Source organism: Vanellus vanellus (genome assembly GCF_965231255.1).
Source record: "Vanellus vanellus genome assembly, chromosome: 1".
Taxonomy (NCBI): Eukaryota; Metazoa; Chordata; class Aves; order Charadriiformes; family Charadriidae; genus Vanellus; species Vanellus vanellus.
This window is the reverse complement of record NC_138905.1, coordinates 192,602,124-192,629,770: the sequence shown is the minus strand read 5'-3', so window position 1 is coordinate 192,629,770 and position 27,647 is coordinate 192,602,124. Positions and strand designations below refer to the sequence as shown.

Below are 27,647 nucleotides of genomic sequence, written 5' to 3'. Positions count from 1 at the left end.
AAGAATGAAGAGCAGTTTTGTATCACTGGATATTCTGTTCTTAATCAGAGCGTGAGTGAAAGGAAGCTAATGGTGAATCACAGCTATGGTAGGATGATACCCTGTGTACTTTGTGCTTCACTATTTGGGGCGAGCATAACAAACCAATGTACTCTATGCACACCCACAGCAATGACAAAACCCACAGTTTTATGAGGATACAGTGTAGTAAAGCAGGGGTCAGTAGCCTTTGAGGAATGCTGCACAGAGTTTTTCTGTGTCAGAAGTTTTTACGTGTTTACAAACACGGGAACAGCCAGAAGGTGCTGCTTCTTGGACACAAAATATCACTGAGTGCTTTATTGGCCGTGTCCTTCATCTGTGCTAGATACTCTGAACTTCTGGAAAGCTTTGTTTGATTCAGTGGGAGCAGCTCCATAGGAGTCAGTGGTTTGCAATCTTTACCCAAAAACTTTATGGGCCTGGGTTTCTGATATTTGTGCCATGAGTTGCAGAATCTTGTACTAAAAGACTCACTGTATCCCAACTTTTGTCGGAATGCTGAAAACATTTTTCTAGGTGCCTTTAGCCTCATTCAGTGTTCTTCAGGAATGTCCATTCTATGCTGTGTTCATTTAAAAACAAGAAAGTAAAATAAAAGGTAGTAAGGTAATAATGCTATTTTTTTGGGCAATAATATTTGTCACTGATTGGGTATTTCTGCTTCCTATCTGTTCTGTCAGTTTTGAAACAACCTCTCAACTTGATTTCCTTTTCACAGCATTTTGCTGCTTGCTTGTTACCTTACTGTCTCAACTGGGTTATATCTAAATCTAGGACCAGACTGAACTTCAATTTTGTTCTTAAGTTTTTGACTGCAGGACAGGGAAATAAAGTTGTGCTTGAAAAATAATGTGGCCTAAACCACGACAATACATCACAAAGTTTTCTTGTAGGATGCTTTCTTTCAGATGACCTACATATTCAGCAACAGTCAAGCTGACATTAGCCATGAATGTAGTTGAGCAGAAGCTGTTGGCCCATATTCTTAAACATTTAGGTGGCAAAATCTGTTCAGTTTTTCCTCAGATGGTTATATGCTTACTATCTTTGCTGTAGTTGTGGTGCTAAGGATTCCTAGACAGCTGTAAGTTTCCACCAGGATTGCAGTAGTGGAGGACTGGCTTTTGTTCTTGCAAAAGGGATGCTGTTTAAACTGTTTCAATAAATACATATAATGTAGCCTTTAATTTCATTGAAGGAAAGCTCATCATAGGAGGAACGGAAGACAGGGTATCTGTCTAGTGTTCGTTATGAAGGATTTGTAACTCTTCCTATAAACAGTACTGAACCTGTAAGTGAAAACAATATTCACATTATTTCAGTTTCGGACCACCTTTTCAAAGTGTAGTATAGTTTAAATGCAGAAATTAAGCACGGAACTAGCAGATTTGTGATCATTCATTGCTTGTATGCAAATTGCAATTGCCTGCTTGACTTAGAATAATTTAAACATTCTTGTATTAAAAGCAAAGAGGACTTTCCAAATAGTTGCAAACCCAAACCAGGAATTTGCTGAAACCTGAAAAACTTACGCAAACCATTGGGTAAAAGAATCACTTTTGAATTGAGCTAAACAGAGCCTAAATTCATTCCTTTGTGTTGATATTGTAGTTACAGAAGAGATTTTTACAGCCTCTTGAATGAAATCACTGCCTCAGATTCATTGAATTTGTGGTTCAGTTGTTTGTATTGCTGTTAGCTTGCCTGTTCTTCAAAGGGAATGTGTTCAAATCTGAAATTTAGACTAAAAAAACTCGAACTTTTTCAATAGTTATAGTGGTGACTGATATAGTGTCCAGTTTAGCCATAGTATCTGTTGGTACATTTTCTCTCTCTTCTCCCTGAGGGTGCTGCATAATATGGAGCAGTGTTTGGTAGAAGCTGGCTGGGGCCCAGCACAGTGCGGTAAGTTGTGCCTTTTGGAATAGCCAAGGCCAAGGCATGTTTGGTTGTTTTGGTTTTGATTTTGTTTTTGTTTGTTTTTTTTTTTTTCTCAAGCATTCTGCCACTTCACCAGGATCCTATAGTTGTTCAAGAGTGAAGTTCCAGACCACTGGAAGTGAGAAGTTCTCTAGATACCTGCTTGCATTCTCCCACATGCTATGCCACCGGTTATCATAGTTTCATGGAGCCTGGGTCATATTCCTAAATTGCTTGTTAACCTTAGACAAAACCAAAGCAATATTCCTAAGAAATACCTACAAAAGTATTTTAACTACCCAAGGATGCTTGAAATACTGAGAAGTTATTGTAACAAGGGAGAAAACACTCCAGAGGGTGGTAGTGGAGGTGTCATTCTGGATTTCCTCCACAAAAAAAAAATAACCTCTTGGAGGAAGAAGTATAATTGTTAATTGTCTCCATGAGAGATATGATGTCCAAAGTACAGTAATGGCTTCTGTACAGAGCCCAAATACCTGATTAAGCTCAAGGTCAGTATTTTGATAACAAAACTCCCAGGCAAAACATCACTAATCACAACAGAGCGCAGCAAACTGCAAAAGCCAACACCAATCTTGAGCATGGTGCAGATCAGGTAAACTAATATCAAGAACAGATGAATCAATATTGTGACCTGCAACTGTTAACACATATAAATTGCTTCTAATACATTTTGGTCAATTTTGTATTATCTCAAAACCTTTGAGCCCCACGTTGAGTACCATAAAGGACTTCTGGTTTAATCACAGCCAGCAACGGGCAGCAGCTCACTCCCCCTGGTGGAATGAGGGAGAGAACTGGAAGAGTAAAAGTGAGAAAATTCATGGGATGAGATCAGAATAGTTTAATAATCAAAATAATAATGCCCAACCTTCCCCCTAGTGTTATTGCTATGCATGCCATCACATGGCATGGAGTGTCCCTTTGGTCAGTTGGGGTCGGCTGTCACAGCTGTGTTCCCTGTTAGCTTTTTGTGCACCTCCAGCCCCTTTGCTGGTGGAACAGTATGAGGAGCAGAAAAGGCCTTAACTCTGTGTAAGCACTGCTCAGCAATAGCTAAAACATCCCTGTGTTACCAACAAAATGTAGCCCCATGCTATCTACTGTGAAGGCAATTAACTCTATCCTGGGCAAAATCAGCATGTTCAGGCAGAACGATGCTATCTTAAGTCCTGAAAAAATATATTTCTGTTATTACTAGAAGACTGATGCAATTAAGACTGTTCTACACAAGGATTCATTGTGACTTTATGGGGATAGCAAGTTTTAAGTGCCTCTAGCTAGGTTAATGAAATGTATTAAAAGCAGATCTTGTTTACCCTTTCCCCTTTTTGTACCTGAACAACTTCAGTCACGAAGTCTGAACAAACAAAATGACTGAGTCTTTTCACAGTTTTCATTTTTTGCATTAAAAAGCTTATATTACAGAAATGTGCTTCTGATTTTGAGATGATTGGAAGGGTATATATTTTGTTATGCTTCATACAAAAATCCTATTCTACAATCTGATTTCCATGCTATTTATATAATTTATCATATACTGTAAACTGGGCAATTTTATTCACCGAAATCACTTTGTTCTTAATCCTGAAGAGTCTGTGGCTCGGGTTTCATATTCATAGATCAGCTTTTAGTGCCTATTTTTTCTTTAAATTCTGCATTTGCCAAATAAAGAGACACTTATTTGCTGAATGGTAATGATTGCCAAAACCAAAAATGCACACACCCCCACCCTTCCCCCCCGGTAGTGCTTTTTTCTTTAAAAAGATACGTTCATATTTTGGTCAAAATGTAAGATACAGGTTTTTAAAGCAGTGTGTTACATACTCAGGTATTCACCAACTATGAGAATAGAGTTGCTTGGAAGCAGGTAAGGAAAAGACCTCTTTGGTCTTCTTGCCGGGCCCCAGTGTTTTACTGAACCCTAAAAATGGCAATATGTTCCCTTGAAATCTAAATGGATGTGACCCCAGTTATGACAGAAACTTGGTGGTGTGAAGGATTTTTAGAAAATCCTTCAGGTGCAAGTTTACAGCATGGTTAAGAATGGTAAGAGTTGTTGGAGATGGCCTGATGCGTTGGAGGAGCAAACACCTGCTACATGGAGCATAATGCAGTTCTTTATTACTGCTAATGAGGTATATAGTGTTTTCCTTTAGCAGAGATTCTGGAGTAACATATGATCGGACATATAGTGTAACACTAAAGCCAAAGGAGCACTGCGATGCTTCACTTTCAGACATGCTTTGCAATTTTGTGTGTTTGTTTTGGGGCACGAGGGAGTTCATTCGCAAGAGAGAGAGTTATCTGTTGAAAAAAATCCATGCATTTTTTGGCATTTCCTTGCAAAAATGAAGATACAAGTTAGTTTTTTTGCAGAGGTGAGTGATCTGATTACATACAGTGAATATCCATGGCTTTTGGCAACCTGAATGTCTCGTGAGGATACCAAGTAACGAAGAGTCCAGACATGTAAAACTTATCTCCTCAAAGGTGTTGATATTCAAGAGACAAATGAAGAGTAACTTGCTTCTGTATATTTGGAGCTGTAGCTGGGCAAAAGATCGTTGGTCTTGAGAATTTCTAAGCTAGAAATTCTAGAAACTAGAAATCAGTTTCTAGAAACTGCTGAGGTGGGAATTAATACAGGGAGCTTCAGGCCCTGGAGTCCTGGTGCCGACAGGCAGAAGTCTGTTTGCTGTGTGCCATCTGCGTAGGCATAAGTAAGTTTCATTTATGGGGAAAGATTTGTATTTTAACTTCTTCAGATACGAATTCAGCTGATCCAGTCCATTTGTAATTTAAATTGCCCTGTGGAGATCGGTCCCTAATCCTGGGGTATTTAAGATCTCTAAGATCTTTCTAGTGCCTATAATTATGGTAGAAATTTCTTTGAGCACATACTGCATATACATACAAGAGGCTAATCTGGCTTCACTGACTTCTATGACTATCATGCGTTCTTTTTAAAGAAATTAAACTATATTCTTTATGCTTTAAGACCCCCAAAACCCGCTGTTCCCGTGGTGGTTGAAATTTCCTGGGCTAAAGAATGGTACGCTATTTACAAAGTACTTCTTACTGATTTCAGTGCTACTTGTGAAGGATTCTGCTACTGAAAGAGAGAGCATGCGTACCTGTGTTAGCTTGTCTCAGGAAAAATGTGAAAGGTCTGTCTGCTTTGAAAATAGGCGTTCGGGATCTTTTTAGTAATACCATTGCTGTAATGCAACAAAGAAAATGTTAGTAAAATGCGTCCATTCTCATTCCATCTCCTGTACGGTGCCCTCAGGCTCTGACATGTAGTACCTTGTGTTCCGAGTTGCTCCTCTGCTTTAAGAATAAACCAACAATTTTATCCAACAGTGAAATCAGTCTGGGTGAATGAACCAGTCAAGCGTTGTGAGACTACACGCGGGTGATTCGTGTGGATTTCGTTGCTGAAGCGAGTCTGGCTGGCTTTGGATTTCAAAGGTAATATAATCTTTGTTGTTATCACAGCCCTAACTCTGCTGAAGTCATACCGTGCTATTGCCTAACCCGTTAGCCAATTCCTAGCTGTGCTGTTCCAGTAAAAAAGATAAGCAAGGCACAAATCTAGTCCCTTTTCTCTATGGGAGACAAACAGCAGAGAAATACCTACATCGCCCTGGAATTTCTCTGTCAGAGCTCTCAACAAAACCTAAGTATCCTCGATCTCAATTTATGACTGTCCTTCCCCTCTCTGGTTGTGGGTTAGTTATTAGATTAAAATAAAGAGTCTTTAAGAATTACAGTGGCTCAGCTATTCTTAAAATACATATTATTTAAATAAATTCTTCCTTGTAGCTATGCAGTATTAAGAAAAAACCCCAACCCAATACTAAAAACCACAGATTTGGACTTTTTTTTTTAATGCACAGTTAAAGCAATGGAATTCAATTGAAAATTCAAGTAAGATTTGGTAAAACTAGTTTTGAGTGGCACTATTTCAGTGCTCCTAAGAAAAGTGCCTACTTTAGCTTTCAAGCCACTGTGTGACTAGATCCAGAGCTTTTAAAGTAAACAATAAATGCGATTATGCCTTTTTAGATCAGCTTCTTAGCTTGGTCTGACTGGAATTAAGGGAAGTTTTGGCATTGTTTTCAATGGGATAAAGGTCTAATGTCTGATTGCTATTACCCTTAGTCTTTGACACATAATTGACGCCACCTAAAAGCTTTTATTTTGTATGGGAATTGCCAGAAAAACTACTGAAAATATTAATGCCCCAGTAGAGATGAAGATTGTCATAAAATTTTCAACTGCACAGCTCTGCAGAAAGGTTAACTTAGTTATGTCAAATTTTCACTATACACTCCCATGCGTACAGCATGTGTCTTATTCAGAGCTGTTGCTGGAGGAATACTACACCAAATCAGGTGTGCTCAGGTTCCGTTGTGCGTTGTGACCGTGGGATGTCTGCAGGGCACTTCACAGAGCAGCCCAACATCATGGACACTTCAGTGAGATGCCCTGTGGTGCTGTCCCTATGTGCCCCTTGGATTTCTTTCTCTAAGAAAGGAGGGCAAGCAGGATATTGCCCTGATCTGTGGTCAAGGACCACCAGCCTTTGCAATGTGCGTGTGGAGCACGTCTACAGTCAGCACAGAGCAGCAAGGTGAGATGTGGTTAATGATCACCCTTCTGCCAGGCCGATGTTTGAACAGCTTGAGGACATGTTCAGCTTCTGAAGAGAAGCGAGGGCAGTAAGGCCTACATACTCCATGCAGGGGTCTAGGGCGGCTACTGCTTTTCACACTGACTTGTAGCACCTCCGGAGCATCTGAGGCTTCCAAAAGGGAAAGAAAAAACACGTGCCTTCCTTGATAAAGCTCATGTGACAAAAATAAAAATAAAAATGGGGATTGTACAGTTCAGGAATTTTAGTTCCCCTGTTTTATGTAAGTTGTGATGGAGGATTTCTGTTGAGATGTCATTCAGCTTATGAAGGTCAATTATTGACTCTGTAGTCCATAGCTGAGATTTTACTTTGAATCTCCCCATTCAGCCAACCCCAGCTGCTCACTTGGAAATTATCTGTTGGCAGAAACTACTGTACACAAAGGTCATACCTCAAATTACATAAGAAACAAGCCTGTCTTCATCTTCATGAAGGCAGAACTTTACCGTCATGACCTTCAATGCTACCAAAGAGATCAGTGTCAAAACACAAACCCTGTAACAGTTCAGGAGCTATGGACAAAACATTAGTAACCTTTTTTCATTCTTTGCTTTTATGTTCTGAGCAAATAGTTTTCACCAACAGAAGAAGAAGTGGTTTATTTTCTTAAACTGGACTTTCCCTGGGATGGTAAAGCTGGCTTTCACTTGAGCCTTTATATGTTAGTCTAAGATCAGACATGGAAAGGGAAGAGTTTTGAGTTCTTATGAACAATTACAAAAGTAAAATGGAAGCGTGTTAAATATAAAAGTTTAAATTTAGGTTAGGCATACATTGAAATGCTACCACGCTTTTTTTCTTTTTAAATAAAAGACTAGTAGTTGTTTCTGTGGTAATAATCTTCAGAAGGGGAAAGTTTGTGTATGTGATTTACCTGTAGCTCCTGATGCTTTCGTACCATCTTCTGTTACTTCAATCTCTGCTTTGTGAATAGCTTCTGAAATATAAAGACTCCCTTGCTCTGCAAAAAAAACCCCAGTAACGAATATCAGTAGTTATTTTTCTGAATTCTATTGCAGACACCATTCTTTTTTTCTTGATTCAGAATGCTTTCACCTTTTTTCTGCAGAATCTAAGGATGACATAACTGTTAGGTATTTCACCTGGGCAACAAATTCAGTGATAGCATACTGAATACAATACACGTCACTTTATCAGCTTCTCTTCTGTTGCAAATTCCTTCCATTGGTTCCTTCAACCACATCGTGTTCGGAAAGACAGCATGGTATATGCTTGCCCTTCAATTGCCTTTTCTGTATCTGGCTTCCATGTTAGAAGCTCCTCATCTCCATTTTGACTCAGATCCTGATTTTTTGTACATGTGCCTGATATGGATGAGCATAGACAGTCTGAATATCTAAGCTAGCTTGATATGAAGGACTTTTTAGCTCAGCACATAGCAGAGATAGTATGACTACGTGGCTTTTGGACCAGTGTGACCTTAGGTGCAGGCAACTTAGAGAATAAGCTAAAACTCTCTTGTGTGTCTTGAATCTACTTGTCTGAACATGTCCTTTGTCAGTGCGCTGCTTGCTTGATGGCCCACGTGCCTCTGATTTCTACGTGAAATGTGGATCTCACTTTCAGACATGCAGTGAAGTTTTTAGGAAAGAATCACTACTGTGAACACAAAGTTGGAATATTTTTCTGCTTAAAGCCATTTCTGCTATTGACTTCTCATAATTCAGATCTGCTTTCTAATCTGGGGGAACGACAAGATTTTGACTGCATTTGTATTGGTGTAAACCTGGAAGAGCTGTGACTTGTCCACACATTTCTGCTGATGGAGCCAGCTGCAATCTGGCCCATTTCCACTGACGTCCAGTGGTGGGAGTCAGCCTCACGCTACAGAGTAACATTGCTTTGACACAGTAAAGGAACATCTTTAAAGTGAGATAACACATGAGGAAGGTGACATTATGTTCCTTTAGTCTAGGGAAGACAGCGTGTCTCAAATGTCTGTGTTGCTGCCAGCACTAGAAGACCATTTTATCTGTTTCTGTCTGAATTTTGTCCAGTCAAAAATCTAGGATGGAAACAAGCAAGACAAAACTGGGGAGAGGCAGAATTTTTTAAAATCCGTTTAAATTGGAGGAATTTCTTCTTGTCGTGCCTCCATTTCTTTACTCACATGCACAAAAATTGCATGAACTCTGCCATCTCTCTGGGCAGTTACCACTCTGAGTCTTTGCTATGAGCAAAACCGACTAAGTTGAAATAATTTGTGTTACTTGTAGTAGTCAAAAAAAAAAAAAAGATAATTTGGATTCTTTTAGTCTTTAATATTAAATAGGGATAAAAATTTTCCAAGAAGTGGGATAATTCCAGACTTCCAAAACCAAGACACTTTACAATCATAATGTTAGTATTTTAGCAAAAGGAAAGTATAATTTAGTCCACTGGTCATTGGATTAGCAGGACAACATAACGTGGGCTTATGTTAACATTGTATGGGGTGTCGAGAGTTGGAATACAGACTTGTTGGACCCACCATCACTAAGTGTTAAATGACTATTTAAAAAAAAATTGGCACGCAAGTTTTGTTAAAGCATCCTAAATCTCTGAATAAATAACCATTTTCAAGGCTCAAACTTTTCGACAGTTTTAATCTTAAAGAAAGAAGGAAAAGAAAAAGAAAGCAAGTCCAAAATCGACCCTGTCCCTTTCAGATTCCTCTTTCCTACAAAACAACAGCTCAAAATACAATTGCTGATAATAAAGTAGAACATTTGAGTGTGAATTGTGTTTTAGGGTTCCCCACCGAAGGAAGTACAATCAATTCAGAAGGCTCAGGTCTAATGAATCATTCGAATGTCAGAGTCTACAACTATTGGGTCAGTGATCATTTTTTATTCAGTCAAGCCTCTTACCTGAAATACCTTTAAAATTAGCAGTGATGGGATCAAATGCGTCTCTAATTCCCAAGGCAGAAAAAGCCGTCTTTAGGTCAAAAAGGCTCTGAATACTGAACCTGAAATTAACATAATAGATTTTATTTAAATGTGGGATTCATAGTTTCATAGAGCTAAAGAGTGGAACAGATGCAATTTGTTTCAAGCCTTTACATTTCATCCATCTATTTCGGCATGAGCCCACTGCATTCCATCTGATTAAGTGTACTTTGCAGAAAAGCGACTCATTTTCACCTGAAGATGTTAACAGAAGGAATCCCTTGCCTCCATCTATTGTAATGAGTCCACCTCTCAGTCGTCTTGACACGTGAACTCTGCATTTCTGCAAGTGTCCTCTTTTTAACAATCTTTTTTGGCTGTAGCAAAGGGCCCTTTGAGACATTTGCAAAAGATTAGCTCGGAGAGAAAGAGTATTAGTGTACAAATTGTTTTTTCAGCACTTCATTAACGTGGGGAATGTATTGTAAGAGATGTGTAATGAAGCCCTTCCATGCTGATCCATACAATAAGTCCAGCCACAAAAGGCCCTCCTGCACCTGATTCCTCCTGCTATGCAATTGCATTTGAATAGCTGATAGAAAATATCTCCAGGATGTACGCATTCGGTAGCAACAGTGAATGACTAATGTAGAAAATAGATGGCTGAAACTTGCTTCGTGCACAGAAATATGGATATGACTGGTGGTGGGGGGGCAAGTTCTTTGTAGAGTACTTTTGTTGTATACTAGCAAGTTGTAAAAATAAGCTATTGTGTTTCTTTTCAAGGTTATATATTTACTCTTTCTTGAGCAAAGAGAAAAATGGAGTGTGGGAAAGGGCCAGGAACTTTTCTCTCTTTTTAGATCTTTAAAGGACTGTTATACTCCAAACAAATTTTAAGTCAAAGCTGTAGGATCAACTGAAATACTTGGTTTTTAAAACAGTACAGAGCGTAACAGAAAGATTTGGCATTCCCAGCTCACTTCTTCGTGGCCTAAGAGAGGGTTAGAGCTTTCCTAATCATGGGATGAATAACAAAACTGAAAATATCTCACTTGGTTTTGTCTCACACATTGCTTATGTCAGCGCTATCACACTGAATTCTGACAACCAAAGTAGAGAAGCCATCTTGCAGCATTAATGTTGCTTACCTAGGTAGAAAGATGTCCATCTTCGTTCTCTTTAAGCTGTTGGCCCAGAGGTTTATGGTTTTGGCAGAAAGGTGAGACTCAATCTGGGACAAAGCTGTTCTTTTGTGGCTGGGAAGCACTAGGAACATGCCGAGTTTCTCCCCCAGGTAGGGTAACTCGACCACACTGAAAGCCTCCAGAGCTGCCGTCTGGAATTGGCCTGTAGGTGAGCAAATATAGATCTTATTTCATCACTCAAGCGGGGAAAAAAGCCCCAAACCCACAACCCAAACCCGGGTCAGCAGACGGTTCAGAACAGCAGTGATGGGCTCTAAGGAGTGGTCTCTAGCACATGGGCTCCTGCAGCCAGCTCAGGCTGCTCTTAACTCACAACTGTGGCTCATCTGAACAGGGCTGAGTATGTAATATAGAGATATATATCTCTCTCTTGGCAGAAAAATCTCAATGACAGTAATAGTACCTGAAGCGCTGTCTCGACAGAGCATGGATATTTTATTACTTTCCCATATAGTAGCTGTCGTCCTTGCTCAGAGTTTAAAAAACATTATGGAAGCAATGACAGTAACTTTATGGTGGCTGTTCCTGCGATGCTTGTTCTTTGAATAAACTTATATGTTTCCAGGGTCTTTCACTAAAAATTCACTACTGATAGAAATCAGAAAAACAAAATTAAAGGTGTCCTATTTAATTAACTGAAATGTACTTTGCCTCGTTTCCATCTTTGCTACCTTTAAAAATCAGTTTTAACCTTATTTCAAGAAACAAATAGTTGCATTAAACAAAAATGTAGCTAGGTTTGTGCTTATTTAAGCACCAAAATTCTTATTTTTTAAAATCTAGGCACAAAGACCTAAGAAAATCAGATGAAAGTTGTAGTCTCATAAGTAAAAGCTGGTGGGCTTCCAAACTTGTCATTAGTTATGCAGTAATTTGTAGCAGCCATTTAAAAGTACCATTTTAGTTCCATATTTTGAAGATCAATTGATGCAGGCTTTTCTGATGGGCTCTGTTATACAGTAGAACAGATTTAATTACAACAATTTTAATTTCTTATTTTTTCATCTGTTAATCCAATCAATAGCATTTCAGGAACACTCAGCAATATTTAGCAGTCCAGGAGGAGTTAAATGCAATTTGCAGGCAAATGACTCATTGCCTTTGCTGCAGGCCATCCAAAATACTGAATCTCTTCACCCATCTGTAGTAGTTGTCTCTTCAAGGGTAGATACTCATGCTTTTTGCGTCAGGGATTATAAATAACAGGATATATGTAGCTCAAGTTCATAGTATCTAAATATTTGCCAATAAATACATCGCTATAGGATGTGTCAAATATTTGGTGTACAACATTTGTTAGTTTTGCAGATATGGACTAGATAGGATTCATTAAGTCTTGATTATTCTGCTAGATTAAATTTTAGGCTCTTAGATTAGCCCTTCCGCCATACTGTGTGGGGAGGGAATTGCGCTGTTAAAACCACCTCCCAGCATGGGAATTGTTTGCTGGGAAGAGCCTTTTTGGTTTGTAATGGACAAGCAGGGAAGTTTTATATGGACATGAGTGGTTTGACTTGTGGGCATGCTGATAGTTTGAAGTCAGCACGTTTTTCACAAAGGTTATACAGTCCTTATTTGTTAATTAGAAGGGAAATCAAAGACTTGAGATTATTGAGTCAGAACATTTAGTGTTCCTTACTTGAACTGATTTTGAGCATCCCATAAGGATTATATATATGCTAAATCAGTATTCAAATATAGTTAACAAATTAGTTGGAAAAATGAATATGTAAAATTGCTGCAGTGTTTAAAAGGCATGTGTAAACCATAATGTTGACATTTTCTTAGAGCAGTGTTAATTGTCCCCAGGCTGATTTGTTCTGTGTGGCCATGTTAAAAGGATAAATAATGCCATTAAAGCTGAGACAATAACAGACCACAGCTAATCTTTCTCACTCTGTGTTTTGGATCCTGTTGGGAGACGGCTGCTATCATTTAATAATGAAGGAAAGTTATCTCCTGCCTCTGTTTTGTTGTACTGAACCTGTCTTTTGCATTAATTTCAAATCGATTTGTTAGAAATGTTTCTAGTGACAAGGACTGAACTGGCCCTATCAAATCTGACAACCAGCAAATTTTGAATGATCCCTCTCGTTTCAACTTCCCTCAAAAGTCTCTCCAGCTGCAGAGAGCTCACACATTTCAGATCAGCTGAAAAGGTAATCCCAGTATTTTGGCTAACCTTCCTTTTCTGTGCAAATATTTAACCCTCGAGCTACCTAATTTAAGGACAATAGGACGGAGTTGTTGTGTCCGGGCAAACGGTCAGACAAACACAACTAACGATTTCACATCAAGCTAGCAAGGGCTCAGGAGCGAATATATGGTCAGTCAATGCAGCTCAGCTGCTGAACTTCTGGTCACTGGTCTTTACCCGAGATCTCCACTTGTACGGGCACTAGCAGCCCCCTGCCTTCCATCATTTTAGGCTTCTAATTACTTTATCTCACTCTACTAAAAGAGCATTCACGGAGAAAAGATCTGTTCCTGAACTAACAGGTGTGTGTTAGTCCCAAGAAACCCGTTTGTTTACCTGGAGAAACCTGTTTGTTTACCTGAATAGCTCGCAACGCGACAAAGGGTGAGGCTGTTCCCGATATCCCAAATAGCAAAGACCCTGCAGTGAGCCGGTGATACAAAATCACCCAGGGCTGAAAGATCACGAGTCGATGTAGCAGTTTATGTTACTCAACAACGAGGATGATAAGGTGGAGGGGTTTGGAAGGGGAAACTCTACACTCCAAAGTCAATTAACTTCTAAAAGGTTCAGATGCAGAGAAGATGGGAATGCTCCAAGTCAGAGGTGCCAACACACTCAGGAGCTGCCAGTCCCAGCAGGAGGAAGAAGCGTGGTGGACACACCATGGGTGTCCCAGAAGAAGGAGCACCGGAAAGAAAGACGTAACAGTAAGGACAAGCTTGCAAAGAGCGGAAAAAGTGATTCCTTAGCCAGGTGAATCATGGTTCAGAGATAAACAGGCATAGAAATAATGACTGGCCCACTGCCTGCCTGATGTGACTGTTGCACAGAAAATGAAAATGTTTTAGCCATATAAATGAGAGAAAAAAGAAGGAAGAATGGTGCTGCTGAACACTGTGGATTTACCTTTTTTTTTTTAGATTCATCCCAATTATTTGCTGGAACTGATGGGGAAGAAGTAATCTGATGATATAGCAAAGGATAATTATGAGGTTCTTAAAGGAAATGAAGAAAGAACGGGAGGTATTACAGCACCAGAGACAGAAACAAAGTTTAAACTACTTGAGAGTGACAAATAATAATCTGGAGCATGGATGATCGTCACCCAAGAATACAAAAAGCACTTGGATGTGAAATTGCAAATGTGTCAGCAAAGTTTTTTAATAGGACTGTAGATTCAGTTGTGTCCCATGACTGGAAAACAGGACTACATTTATAAAGGAAAGAAACTGATCTGGGAAATGTTAGGTCTTCATCTGAGAAGTTTTAGAACATATTCTGGAGAAAAAATAATCAGGTCACAGAGGGAAACAGAAGGTGTGATAAATTGCAACACCAGGTAGACCCTAGCAAACAAATCTATGAGCTTTTTTGGCTTGATAACTAATTTGATAAAAAGGAACAGATCCAGCTGTCTACTTTTAAGTAAAACATTGAACATAGTTTCACTGTGACACTATTTACAGGTAGAAGTGATGGCAATTAGAGCAAGAAATGAAAGGCAGCAAGCAGCCACTTGAAGGGGAAATTACAATGAGCTAAGTTAAAAGTGGGGCTCCCAGGCTGAAAAGAGGTTACCAGTGGCTTTCCAAAGTTTTGCCAACACTCAGGAGTTTCATCAAAGGCAAACAGTGAGGTTACCATGATGACTTCAGTGGTGGAAATAAAATGATGCTTCAAAACCACAAAAAAAAAAAAAGGTATGTACCGGTGGAGATTTCCCTCCTCTTGACTTACCTAGGACTCAACAGCTGGAAAATGTGGAGAAAGAAAAAAACCCCAGGTGGGATCAACCATGAGTAACCACCCAGAGCTGATTCTGCGGTGCACTAAGCGAGGTATTTTTAGCAAGTCAGAGCAATACTAAGAGCATTTTGTTGAGCATATATATGGCCTCATTAAAAGTATTATGTACATTCCTGACCACTTATTTTCAAGAAAGACTAATTTAAATTGGAAAAGTGCAGAAAAGGACTACTAGAGAATTGGAGTATCTGTTTTCTGAATAGGTTAGAAGACCCTGGCATTAGCTTAGCTAACAGGAAATTGAGAGGCAGCGTGGTGACTGGCAAATACATTTAGGAGTAAGTATCAAAGCTGAAGAGAAACTATTGAAGTTAAAGAATAAAGCTGTCACAATGGTAAGAGATATAAATTGGTCTTGAAAAAATTCAGACTTGGAATTAGAACGGTTTTTACCCAAGTGAAGTTTTGAAATTTAGGGTAGAAGGGAACTGAGCTTTTTATATTTCGGAAAGCATTGTAGAGCTAACTGGAAGAATTCCTGGTGGTAGAAAATTGTCTACAGCATGAGTTCTTCTGTCAGCAACCCACGTACTCCAGGCCTTTGAAAGGAGCATACACTGTATTCATATATTATACAAATAAAAGTTTGATCTGTATTTATACTTTTTTAAACCCATGTTGAGAACATCCACTGATTATGAGGGACAGAAAAATTCCTCCCCACTTTATTGCAGAATTTGGCTGTGAAGATTTGCAGTTTTACCCTAAAGCCTTGGAGACGGGCTGTGACAGGAGGGACGAGTGTGCAGTGCTGGTACTCGTGGTGATATTATCTCTCTGGTGCTCACACACTCAAGGGGCAAACAGCGATGAGGTAGAGGGGCCAGGAAATTTTTTACCCACCCCACAAATCAAATTGTTGGGGACTTGATCTCATTTCTGTCTTAACTGCCTCTCTGTCATAGGATCAGATGTGTCCCCTATGGTCCTCCCTTCCCAGGCAGCTTTATTTAGTAAGCTCCCTCCTACTGCAAAGGACTTGCTATACCAAGGTACGTCCAGTCTCTCCTGTTCCCTTCTCCTGGCACATTATCTTGGTGCCTTTCAGTTGTTTGCAATAGCTGACAAGTTTGTTATGGAGTGCTGGGAGGTGTTGGTCTGTGAGGGATGGGACGAGGACAGTAGATATTTTAGGAAACATTTTGAACCCAGGACCTGTTTCATGATTGCCTGTGATTATAAGGAGTCGATTCAGCCACCCAAGTGGTCTCTTTGTTTGACGGAATTTCTTCTGAGACTTCTCCAAGCTGGGAAAATAACACATCTTAGCACAGTAGCTGTTGAAATTAAATAAATAAAACTGTTCCATGTTGTACAACAGTGCAAATCTGGATCAAAGACAATTACCGTAATTAACTTCGTCTGTGTGATGCATTGTGGGCACTTTCAGGGTTGAGCCCTCCGCCGTGGTAAAAGGCAACATCTGGGTATCCATAAAGGAAAACTTCTTTTGCCACGTGCTTTTGAAGTACATGGTGCTCACCAGGGCGACCTGGCTGAGTGGTGACCCAGCGCTCTCCAACGGCATGCCATGCACATCCCCATCTGCACAGGAAAGAGGCAGGAAGGGGGACACTTGCCATCCTACTCACCCAGGCCTGAAGACCATGTCTGTGTGAGTAGATAGAGCAAGTTGGACCACTCTCTGTTCCCAAGGGCACAACTCACAAGTCACTATTAAACCCTCTGCCTTCTCCTCCCCACCTGTACGTGGACCTCATTGAAGTTGGCTGTTGGTCCATGCTCTGCCCAGAACTGAGCTCGAGTTGGTCAGTGTTGAGGGCCAAAGCTGTGCCAGGAGTATGCTACTCACTGAACAGCATGGATGACAGCAGCCCAGTGCTCAGCACAACGTCCTGGTCCTAACTGGTTTTCTAGCTTAAATGTGCCCACAGGTATCTTGGAGTGGTTAATCGTTAGCACCAGAAATCTGTCATGAAATGGATTCATGATTACAGACTGCTTTATGAAGTAATTAAGTCAGCTGAAGCTCATATCTTAATTCTCTTTGTCTCCTATTTACTTGGCAGTTCAACTGATCCTGCTTTAGGTGTCTGAAAGATTTTTGAAAGTGTGATCCCCTTTTCATTCATTGATACACGTGTGAGCACCATAATATGAACTCCCATTTTAGTACCTTCTTCTAGAGAAATACTTTTCTATCCTGAAGCTGGATCACTTATTACAGTTCATTTGAGAAGGATAGAATTTTTTTTTTCAATAGTAGACTTAATGTGTGTGTTTAACATCACCTCACATATTGATGGCCAAATTAACACTCAAGTAACTTAAGTTTATGGGGCAAATCAGGGACTGATTTGCTCTGCTGCTTCTAAGGACTTGCTTTTCCATTTTTTTTTCATTAACACAGAATTTAACTTAATTAATTTTCTAGCTTGTGTGGAAAGTCCATTATTTTTATTTCCCATTTTGACTTTTTAAACTCAGAATCCGACTGCTGAGCTTATGGCCCTGTGTGTTCCCCACAGCAGCATGAAAGCATTTAACACAGTGAACTCGGTCCCTGGGGAATTTGGCTGCTCCTCATTAAAACTGAAAAAGCTGCAAAGGATTGCCATTTTAAAAATTAGGGGAACAAGGCCAAGCGGTTACCAGCTCGATACTGCAAGCTTATACTCACAGATTCAGACCTATTCCAGCTCTTTCCTCACATTAGAAATGACCATCAGCACAAGAATCAGATTTCCTGGCGCTCAGCCTTGGTTTGGACACCATGGAGCATGGCAAAAAACTTTATACTTGGTTAAATGCAATTTCTCTCACGACTCTTATTTTACATTTTATTCATGTGCAACCGTTCTCGTGGGTTGTTACATTACCTCCAAGGTTACCGGTGATCCATTCCTGTATTTGGGCTGCGGTTCTGTTGGGATCAGTGAAGTTGATTTGCTGCAGGCTGCTGTTTGCCCAGCGCGCAGCACGTGTGGCGAAGCGGGGCGAGAGCTGCACCCCGGCGTCCACGAAGAAGGAACATGCCAGCTGAACCACCGTGCCTTGGCTGGAGTCAGTTGCTCCTTCGTACACCGCGTGCAAGAAGTCCTGCACGCTTTGATCTGCCAGGCAAGAGAGAGGGAAAGCCCGTAATTATCATGTTGAGGCTAAGGACAGCAGAGATTGCACCAGGGCTCCGCAGCTCTCAACTCTAGTGCTCACACCGGTGTCCTCTGAAAGTTAAAGCACTATAACAACTGAAGCACCCTTGACTTTATGGGGTATTACTGTCAAGCGCTACTGTCAAGGATGGCGACGCACTCGGCACAGGAAAGCACTCTTCATGTTGCTGTAGAAATCATTTCAGCGCAGGTATGTCAAGCGGCTGATTTCACATCACACCTCTCTTCAAACACAGTTCTTACAGTTCATAAGGTACATTATTTTCTTCTTGGGCACTCTCTGAGTTCCCATTAGTGAGATCTAGCTCCTCTGGCTGTGACGGGCTGAGCTGCTGATGCCACAGTACCGTTCTCCTGCCATTATTGATGCCACCCACCCCAGGAAAGGCATCTCCCTGACTGCCCCAGATGTGTCTCTGCTACCCTTGGCTCTAATGTGCTGTTTTGTTTCTTGAAGGATGGTGCCTCAAACTGGCCCAGTATTGCAGATGAGCCCTGGCAATGCTTAATAGAGCTGATGGGTTGCTTCATGTGTGTTGTAAGTCACTCTTCTTTTTAAACAACTCGCAAGAGTGTCTGGGGCTTTTTTGAAGTGCAATTATATTTCCCATTCATTATACATTTATTAATTCCAAAGAACCCTCAGATCCTTTCCTAAAAATGCTATTCTTTGCCTCATTTTTCCTTGATTTGAATAGCTGATTATTCCTTCTAAATGTAGAATTTTGCACTTGTTCTTATTGAATGGTGTCCTATTCACACATTTCTCCGATTGTCCAGGATCCTTTTAAGTTCTATTCTGGTTTTCCAAAATGCTTGTAGCAACTACGGGCTCAGTGTCACTCTAAAATTCAGTAATGTATTCTCTAGCTTGTTGTCTGCTAATGAAGATAGTTGAATAGTCCCCTGATCTCCTGTTCCTGGGGAGCTCATGGTAGCTCAGTGGTAGCGGCTTCTGTGACAAATATGGGGTTGAGGTGTGGGCCCAGCAGAAACATGGGCAAACTTAGAGGATCTTGTGTTTTTAGAATCGCAAAGTTTCTAGTAGGCTCCCCTAGAGGGTGATTTAGCAGCCATTTCTGGCTGCCATTATTTTGCATGCTGTAATGGTTTGTGATGGGATGGTTCATGCTGAGGTGACCTCCTGAGGCCTTGGACTTGCACCCAGTCTGAGCAATGTTTATGGGCTCTGTGTCAAATCTCCTCAAACTTCCCATGTTCGTGGTTCAGCCCCTTTCCCGTATCACTTGTGCTTTGGATGACCAGCACAATTGGCCGATGCCCAGCCAATAAGTGTCTTGTTGAGATTATTGTTGCCTTTAAGAGATTTTCAGCAGGTTCCTCTTTCTATAAATAAGTATTCCATGAGGACTGGGAAATGTCTGGAGCACTTCTCTTCTTCAGCAAGGCATCAGTGCCTGCAGGTCACCACCAGGACCTTCTGATTTCCCCACCAAGTGTGCCAATTTCTGTGAAATCTTAGCAGCTCACTATTGTCTACAAACTGCTGGCCACCATCTCCAAGGAGGGTCAGTATTGTGCCCCTTGCTTTTCTAGGTTCCTGTCCTCGGCTCAGGTGCTCCTCTGCCTTGGCCTGAAACCACAGGGTGCCCTGGGCAGTTCACAGGTATCTGGCTCCCCATGGGCACGGCTGGGTTTTCTGTTATGGGCTGGCTGGAAATCTTTGTTTTGACTCAAGGGAGCCCTTAGGCAAAGAGAGGAATCACCCAGTTTCTCCAGATGCCTGTGGGTGTAGGCAGTGCTGGAGGCAAGTCAGGCTGGGCTGCTGCCTGGGACGTGGGTGGTTTGGGGCAGCTGACCAGGGAAGTGCATCCCATGTGGACCAACCTGTCCCAGGCTGAGCATCAGGTCAAGGGCAGGATTGCCATGAACCTCCAGCTGCGAGCCAGGTCACCAGGAGACTTTTACTACATTGGTTCAGATTCTTGATGGGGTAAAGGGAGAGTTGCATGACTAACAGTTTCTACCACCTGAGAATCCAGTGCGTGTTTTCTAACCTAATGGTGCTCCTTTAATAACCTGCAACAAGACTGATCACCTATTGGTATTAGAATTTAGATCTATTACTCTTTAAGGGATAAAACATTGAACTCCTTGAACAGATGTCAAGAAAACTCACACGGTTTGAGGTGTAAAGTGCTTTTCTTGTGTGTTTTGCATTAGTGTAGGAGCATTTGGCCAGCTCTCTGGAGGGTGTGAGAAATCAAAAATGGTAAATTGGAAGCAGATGTTAATGTCAGGTGTAGTATCCTGAGCTTGTAACTTCAGTCATACCAAAGTGCTTGGCTAACCAAAGTCCTGAATTCTTACTTGGAGAACAGTTCAAAATTGCTTTAAAATACTCTAGCATCGATAAAATAATATTGCAAGGAAAAAGCATTTTACAGCACGCTATTTTGTTTGTGCTGTCTAGAGAGACATCCCTTTATACATTGTTTTTCTTAGTACTAGAATAAAGGTGAACAAATCTTCCAAACATTAAAAGAAGATTACAAGTGCATGTAAGAGCGGATTCTCCATGAATAGTGAATGCACCATCAATGTTTTCATTGTTTTCACTCTGCAAGATTTTAACCACATTATTCGTTGTTGTTTAAGACATACCAACGGAAACATTAATGCAAACATCTAATGGATGAAAGGAATTTTGTCAGATATGCATACGTATGTGATTTGGTTTTACTCATCTGATAGGAAATTTGATCTAAGTGTTTGTTTTATTTATTTGATTTAAACCATTTGAGGAAGTGGGTTCCTTCTCCATCCCTGTGCTGTTATAACCAATAGCAATAGATCCCATCCTGCTTTATTTTCACATTCGTACATTAATATTACTGATAGCCAAAGCTCATGTGGCTTGGGCCCCAGACAACTAAAATGAAGGTAAAATGTCTGCATGATATGATGGGCCACACGAGTAGAAGTAAAGCAGTGCAAAAGAGCTAGCAGGTCATTAACAACCTCTGCACTTCTCTTTGTTATATTTTGTGTGGAGATCTGTGACTGAATTTCACTGTGCAATATTATTCTCAAGGTTCTTTCTTAATAACTGAGCCCTTAATGACCAGACGTGTCAAGCAAAGTATAATTATTATTGTATGAATTATTGCTGTTTACAGTTACCCTACTGAATTTACAGAAACAGGAGTCTTACAGGCAAGACTTCATTTTATCAGTGGCTCATACTGTCGCTGCACTGTCCTTGTGTCAGTACCTGCAGCTGTACCTGTATGTATCAGCCAGAGTTAGCTCTTACTGCTGTGTTGGTTTTGAATATCAATGCCATACAGAGCGGTACTGGTGACTAAGGCAGGTTACAGCACAGGACGATGAAATCGCTGTAGATTTTGTCGTTAGTCTTCATACACTGAAAGTAAATTTTATGCTGAGAAATAGCAGTGTCATCTCTATACATGTCTTGTATGTAAGCTGCAAATTTCAAAGATGAAGCAGTCATCTGCTTTTCATAAACATTGTGCCCGTAATGTAAAACAGTTTTTGGCGTGTGATGTAAGATGGTAGGATAATCCAGAGCTAAAATGAAAACAGCGTCCTTAAATTCAGCTCACTTAATGCTGGATTCTGACATCTGCCTTTTCCATACCCTTTTCAGATTCCCAGTGAGTTTTATTTTAGCTTGCTTCCAGGGAAAGATGCAATTGCACCATCCATCTGTCAATGTATATCTCTCTCTGCCAGTTTCCTTCTAATAACTTTTCATCTCATTAGAAAAAGGCGCAAAGTCTTAAAGATAATTCAATTTCTATAGGTTTCATAAAATTTGTTAATGGGATAGGAGAGAAAAGGTAAGTGGTATAGGAGAGAAAACGACTGCCCTCTGCCTGGCACCTCCTTGAAGAAAACATAGGGAGGCCAGGACACAACGGACATGATGAACGTCTGGGAACCCAGAAACAATTCTGCTGTTTATGGAAGCTGCAATTCTAGATGTAGTTGTATTTTGAGTAAGAGTAAGCTCTGATCAAGAAAAAAGAGGAATAATAGCAAGCATATCAAATACTCCCTTGGGTTTCCTTTGTCCAGCTGATACCAAGCTATCAAAGATAGAGAAAACACTCCTAAGCTACATCTCTCAATGAGACAGGAGACAGAAGTTTAGCATAATGTGTACAATTGCTGTCTCCTTAGTAAAGCTGCGAATTTATTGCAAAACGTAAGGCAAGAAGTATTTTTTTTAAGCAGAACATTACCATGAATGTTGTATCCTAGGGCATCCTGCAGCTCCGTAAAGGTATTTCCTTGAGCTCCAAACTGCAGCAGCTCCAAAGAAACAGCCACGCTTGCTGGAGAGACTACCAGATTGGTTCTGTTCTCCGCTTCAGATACATGCCGGTAGAGATTGATGGCAAATTCAGTCTTCAGCTCTTTCAGCTCATCATAGGAGATGCAGTTTCCTTTGGTTAAGCAGCCAGCAGACAGGATAAAGGCAGAGAAGAAAATGGGCAACATGAAGGCGAGCTGGGAACACTCTCCACCAACTAATCATACCTGCAATTAATAATACAGTTATACTTAGAAAAGCAACAGGCTGAGCCGACAGAGGAGCTTTCTCTTTCCATCAGTGTTAAGATACCACTTACAATAGTAATGATCGCTGTTAAAATACTTGTCCAGGTCTACTCATTAGCTATTGTCATAAAAAAAAAGAAAAGATGTAGAGACATGCTGATGACTCTGTTGACTAACAAGAACAGAATTTTTCCAGAATGCTGTACCCATATAGGATGGTTGGCCATTACAGTGCGTGGAGACACAGCTGGTTAAAGAGTTAGCTACCTGCGTGCATGATGGGGCACCTTAGGGCAGTCTCCATGCTGCTGAGCAGCCACAGCTCCTTTCTGTCCCCAGCAGAAAGGGGGTCACATCCAGCACTCCCAGAAGGAAGGTCACCCCTCGCGAGGTGCAGGTATCTAACTGGAGGCTCAAGGCTGGGCTTTCGATCCAAGTTTGCAAAAGGCTGGCTTCAAATTTCCCCCCCCCGCCACAGATATTCCTTCTATGAAATTTATCCCAGTGAAAAAAGGCTGTATTTGCAAAAACTCCAATGCTTGCAGCACAAAATCACTGCTTCGGATTTTTATGGGAAATCAAGCATTGGTCAACGTTATATTAAGAAACACTTAGATTCACATTTAAAGGAATAACGCTAAAATGACAGAATAGCTTTCTTTACAAAATTTCGCCTTTTGAACATTGTTTGCAAGTATATTTTAAAAAATACTGCCCCTTCTTTCACTTCAGGATTTCCTACAAAGCTTTCTCCATGCCCTTTGCTCTAGAGAGCGCCTCTAATGCCTCGTATTTACTCACAGTTAGCTCTGTTAAATTGTCTTGCCTTTCTGTGTCCTTCTGGGTGCCTGAACGGAAGCTGCCTATGTACGTCTTGTCTCCTTCTTTAATAGGTAGTGGAGTAAAGACTAAGTCATGAGACTGCATTTAAAGGGATAGTCAGTGATCAGAGTCTCTGTCGGCGATGTCTGTACCACTCTGTCCAAATTCCTGTAGGCTACAAGCTCTATGGAGAGCCAGGCAAAGCGGCATGCCACTGACCAGCAAATCCAAGGCAAGGAACAAAAAGGTACACATGGAGATACAGTCAGCAACTTCCTTGCGAGCCCTGCCCGAGCCTCATGAGACTTGTGACCTGCTGGTACCGAGCAAGGCATCTCCTATCTCTCTTCCCACCCCCCTCCTCCTTTTATATGAATTCCATTGATTCCTCTGCCACAAAGGGGAAGAGAAAGGGCTCTCTGTGTACCAGGCACACAGCTATTTTTTTTTCCCCCCCACTTTGAAACATTATTCAGAAATCCCATGCAATTAAAATGTCTTTATTTGCCATTATTTTTTTTTTTTAATGCCATCCCAAATAGCATTCACTCTTTAGTTTCCAGGAGGCAAGAAACAACAATGCGGTGCACTTGAAGGAGATCGAATGAGGAAGGGGTCCCTCTGAAGGAGCCAGAAGCAGAAGAGCTGTGGTTGCGACTGCTTTAAAAGCAGTTTCAGCTGTTCATGGCTTTCTTCATGTGACAGGATCAAATCCTGCCCGTCGCATTCACGGGTTCAGCCTTGCAGCTTCACAATGGCACCTAAGGCAAGCAAGGTTTCAGCTTGAAAATGAGTGTAAAACTGCAGCTTATTGACCTTCGTAGAGTTTGACATTATATACACACTGAGCTATTTCGCAGCATACATTCCTGTTGCAACTGGGAAAGAAGACGTGGGGAAAAAGGTCATTACAATCAAGCAATAGTGTTTAGGTGCTACTGTTTCATCCTTAGCAGGGAAGGAGCAGCCACACAATTGAATTAGAGCCCAAACGAGAATGAAGGAATGGGCCTCCCTTTGTCTGCACCTGTGCTGTTCCTCTCTTTCCGGCCTTTTTAGAAGATGACAGAATAGACATTGATACTGGGGTGTGTCTCAGGATCCTGGGGTTTAGACCACATTCCTGCTAGGACAGATGAAGGGTGAGAGCTTGACTAGTCCCAGACTAGTACAACAGGCAGGGATGTAGCTTCTGCCATGGATTTCAATGGCAGTATCCTCGCGCTAAAAATTACAATTGGGCTTAAGAGTTTTGCCGAAAGAGGACCTCTCTGCTGAAGTTACCATTGATAGCGTCCACTGGACTGGAGATGTATTCAGAGGGAATGAAACGGGCCACCAAGTGATTTCTTGCAGGGCTCAGAGCTGTCGATAGATAAAGATAACTCTGGTCACTGGTGAGGACTGTACAGCCGGATTTGATATCATGTTCCCAGAGGCTCCAGACTTGATAAGACATTTGTGCCCTGCTTGATACTCTCCTGTGCATTTATTAAGATTTGGAAGAAAGATAGGGAACCCCTGAAGGTTTTAGGTATTACTGTCAAAAATTGACATTCAATTCCCATCTGGCAAAAATGTTGCTATTCAGATTTGGGGTAAGTATTTATGGAAGATGTAATTAAAGATTAGACCTAGTGTAAATGTGGTATAGGACAGCACAGTTTCTGTGGGAAAGGGGAAAAAAAAAAACATTCTGGGTCATGTCTCATCACAGAGGGGACTTAGAAATTGGGATGTTTGTTTCAAACCCTTCCTCTGTGCACCTGATTTAGGAAAGGAAAGCTGTGGAGGAATCTTAGCAGCAAAAACAGTGTTTGCAGATTTTGCAGTCAAGGCGAGAGGACTTAAGAAAACTAAAAATGAAAGCAGCCATGGGGAATAAGAAAGGTGCTTTACATATAATGAATAAAAAATAAAATCCATTAGTGAATTATTAGAAAGATAAAAGGCAGTAGAGTAAGAAAGAAGGAAGAGTCAGTGAAACTAGCTGTGGCTAAAAAACAAGTGATGAAATACTGGGTGAAGGTTATGAGCATTAATCATAAGCGAGGCCAGACCCAAAATTCTCACACCCTTTCACTTGAACAGCCAAAGTTTTAAATTCCTCTTCCCCAAACTGGGATCCAAAGCTGAGAACTGGGTGTCCGAGAGAAGCTGGTGCCACGTGGGGGTGAGTCTGAAAACTGAGCTTGTTCTGGGGAGCCAGGAGCTGAGCTGTCCAAGTGAAGGTAGTTTGGGGCATAACCCGGGGGCTGCTAATCAAATAGGCCAATTACAGAAATGTCAGGTCAAAAAGAGAGCTGTCCTGGACCTACAGATGTGTTAGGATTGGGCTGCTGTGGAGCAAGGGAGTTTCCAGCTCTTTTTTATCTTTTTTTTTTTAAGTCTTTCAAGTTGCCTGTGTCCTAGTTTAGGTATCGCATCCTTTGAGTCTTAATCTGGTTATGCACCATAAGGTATTAAGGAAAGTACTGATAAATTTGCTGACAACCATTTCATTTTTAAGATGCTGGAAACGTATTTTAAAAGGAATACAATTGATTGGTCCCCAAGATAACTCTTCAAAGACAGAAAGGGGCAAAGGTAAAAGCTATATTTTGAGAAAGGCTTCTTGACATTGAGATAACTTAAACTGTCTGTGAGGGAAGTGGGGAAAGGCACAGGTCGGGAGAAAATATGGTCTGGAGAAAATCCATCACAGTGGTGAGTGTGTAGGAGGCTGGAGCATGTGGTGCTGTGCCTCCATGGAGCTCCTCTGGGCACCTAGGAGAGCAGCTCCGAGGGCTTCAGAAGGAGCCCAGTGCCTCTGTCCCCTCACTGAGCAGAGAAAACCACCGCTCTTTGAGAAGGAAAACATCAAAGAACTTCCTGATGTGTTAGCACACCACTAAACAGAGCAAAATTAGTGGAAAGCTCTGGAGAGAAGTGTTAGGTGGTGGCTGCTCTCACTGACGGATTAGATCCTGTCTGCATCTGTGGTGTGTTAGTGCTATTACTGTATGGGCCCTCAACATCCTCCTGTGTGGCCATCATGGTGGGCAAGGGGACAGACTGCTGAAGCATCTCCTGCTGCTCAGCACTGACAGGTGCTTTCACAGGTGGCTCTGTAATGTCCGGTGTGAAAAAGGAGTAGAAAGGAGAGATGAGGGAAAGAGAAATGGTCGGTGACAGCTGTTCTCCAGAACTTCATCTTCAAAGTCTTCATGGGCCAGATTCTGCTCTCAGGTACAGCGGTGTGAATGTAAACCATCGACATCAATTTGGCTCCTGGAGCAAATGGGGAGCTGCTGGGGGAGCATGGGCTGGCAGGCTCCTCCAGGGGACAGGGTGCTCCCTGACTGTGGGAAACACTCAGGGTCGAGCCTCCACGGTGGTGGCATTGGGGAGGAGCTTGTTCAGCCCTGGAAGCAGCTAGAAGTCACAGGACTAAAATGAGAAACTGGAGGGAAGGACACAGCCTGCACGGGCACTGTAGGCAGAGGGAGATTTCTTTGGAAGCCTTTTTTTTGCCCCAAATGTTTCTCCCAGGAGACTGACGTTTTCCCTGATTTATTAACCTGTGCTCTAATAAAACCGAGCCCTGGTTTGGCGTGGCTGCTGAGAGGAAAGGGGAAGCGGTTCTGCTTTTGGGCCCTGGCTAGTTTGGGCTCCTGCTGCACAGACTTTACACAGCAATCTGGAGTAGAATTTGGCCCAGGGAAAAGCTGGAAGAGAAAAAGGTGAGAGGACCAGGTGAGAAACAGGTTTTCCTCTTCAGAACCCTCTTGTTTGCTTTCCTGTGTAAGGTCAGTCTCCAGCAGTCTTCCTTTTGCTCTAGCACAACCCTGCTATCAGGAGGATTACTGTACATTTATCCCTTCCTAAATGAGAACAGAATTTAACCTTCTATCTGCATCTGGTTTTTGTGTGCTTGCTCTCTTTAACATATATAACCCTGGGGAAATTAAAGTGAATACAAACCAGCTTCCTTCCTGCTTGCATCTCTCCTCCAGGAGAGAGCCCGCATTGCAAGATACCAACACATTTGCTAAGTCAGGAAGGTGGTTCTGCTGAATTTCAGGATAAGAAAAATTTGCATCATCATTTCGTACAGAGCTTATTCTGCAGGGGGGCGGTTGGTTGTGGAGCCGCAAAACACCCAGCTGAGCAAGTTCAAGTTAATTTTCTTACTGCTATCCGCATGCCACAAAAAGCCCACCACTGCCTCCACCTCCCACTGGCGTGTGAGGACAAAACCTGGCTCTTCAAAGGATGACCACTGTAGAGGATCGCCTTCAAAGAAGCAGTCAAGTGAAGTGAATAATTTCTGTAGGACTTTATTAGAAGAAAAACCAGCCAGCTGACCCT

The 27,647-nt window shown here is 41.5% G+C and overlaps 1 protein-coding gene across 1 annotated transcript; it reads right to left on the bottom strand.

The window, feature by feature from the left end:
• Window positions 1-1,290: 1,290 nt before the first annotated feature.
• On the bottom strand, window positions 1,291-22,415 carry SERPINE3 (serpin family E member 3; the record flags this gene model as incomplete). Its single annotated transcript, XM_082498791.1, has 8 exons — window positions 1,291-1,331; window positions 5,121-5,204; window positions 7,560-7,646; window positions 9,556-9,656; window positions 10,728-10,926; window positions 16,138-16,335; window positions 17,631-17,864; window positions 22,157-22,415. 8 exons carry the CDS (start codon window positions 22,413-22,415, stop codon window positions 1,291-1,293), a joined length of 1,203 nt encoding a protein of 400 aa, XP_082354917.1.
• Between the last annotated feature and the right edge of the window lie 5,232 nt (window positions 22,416-27,647).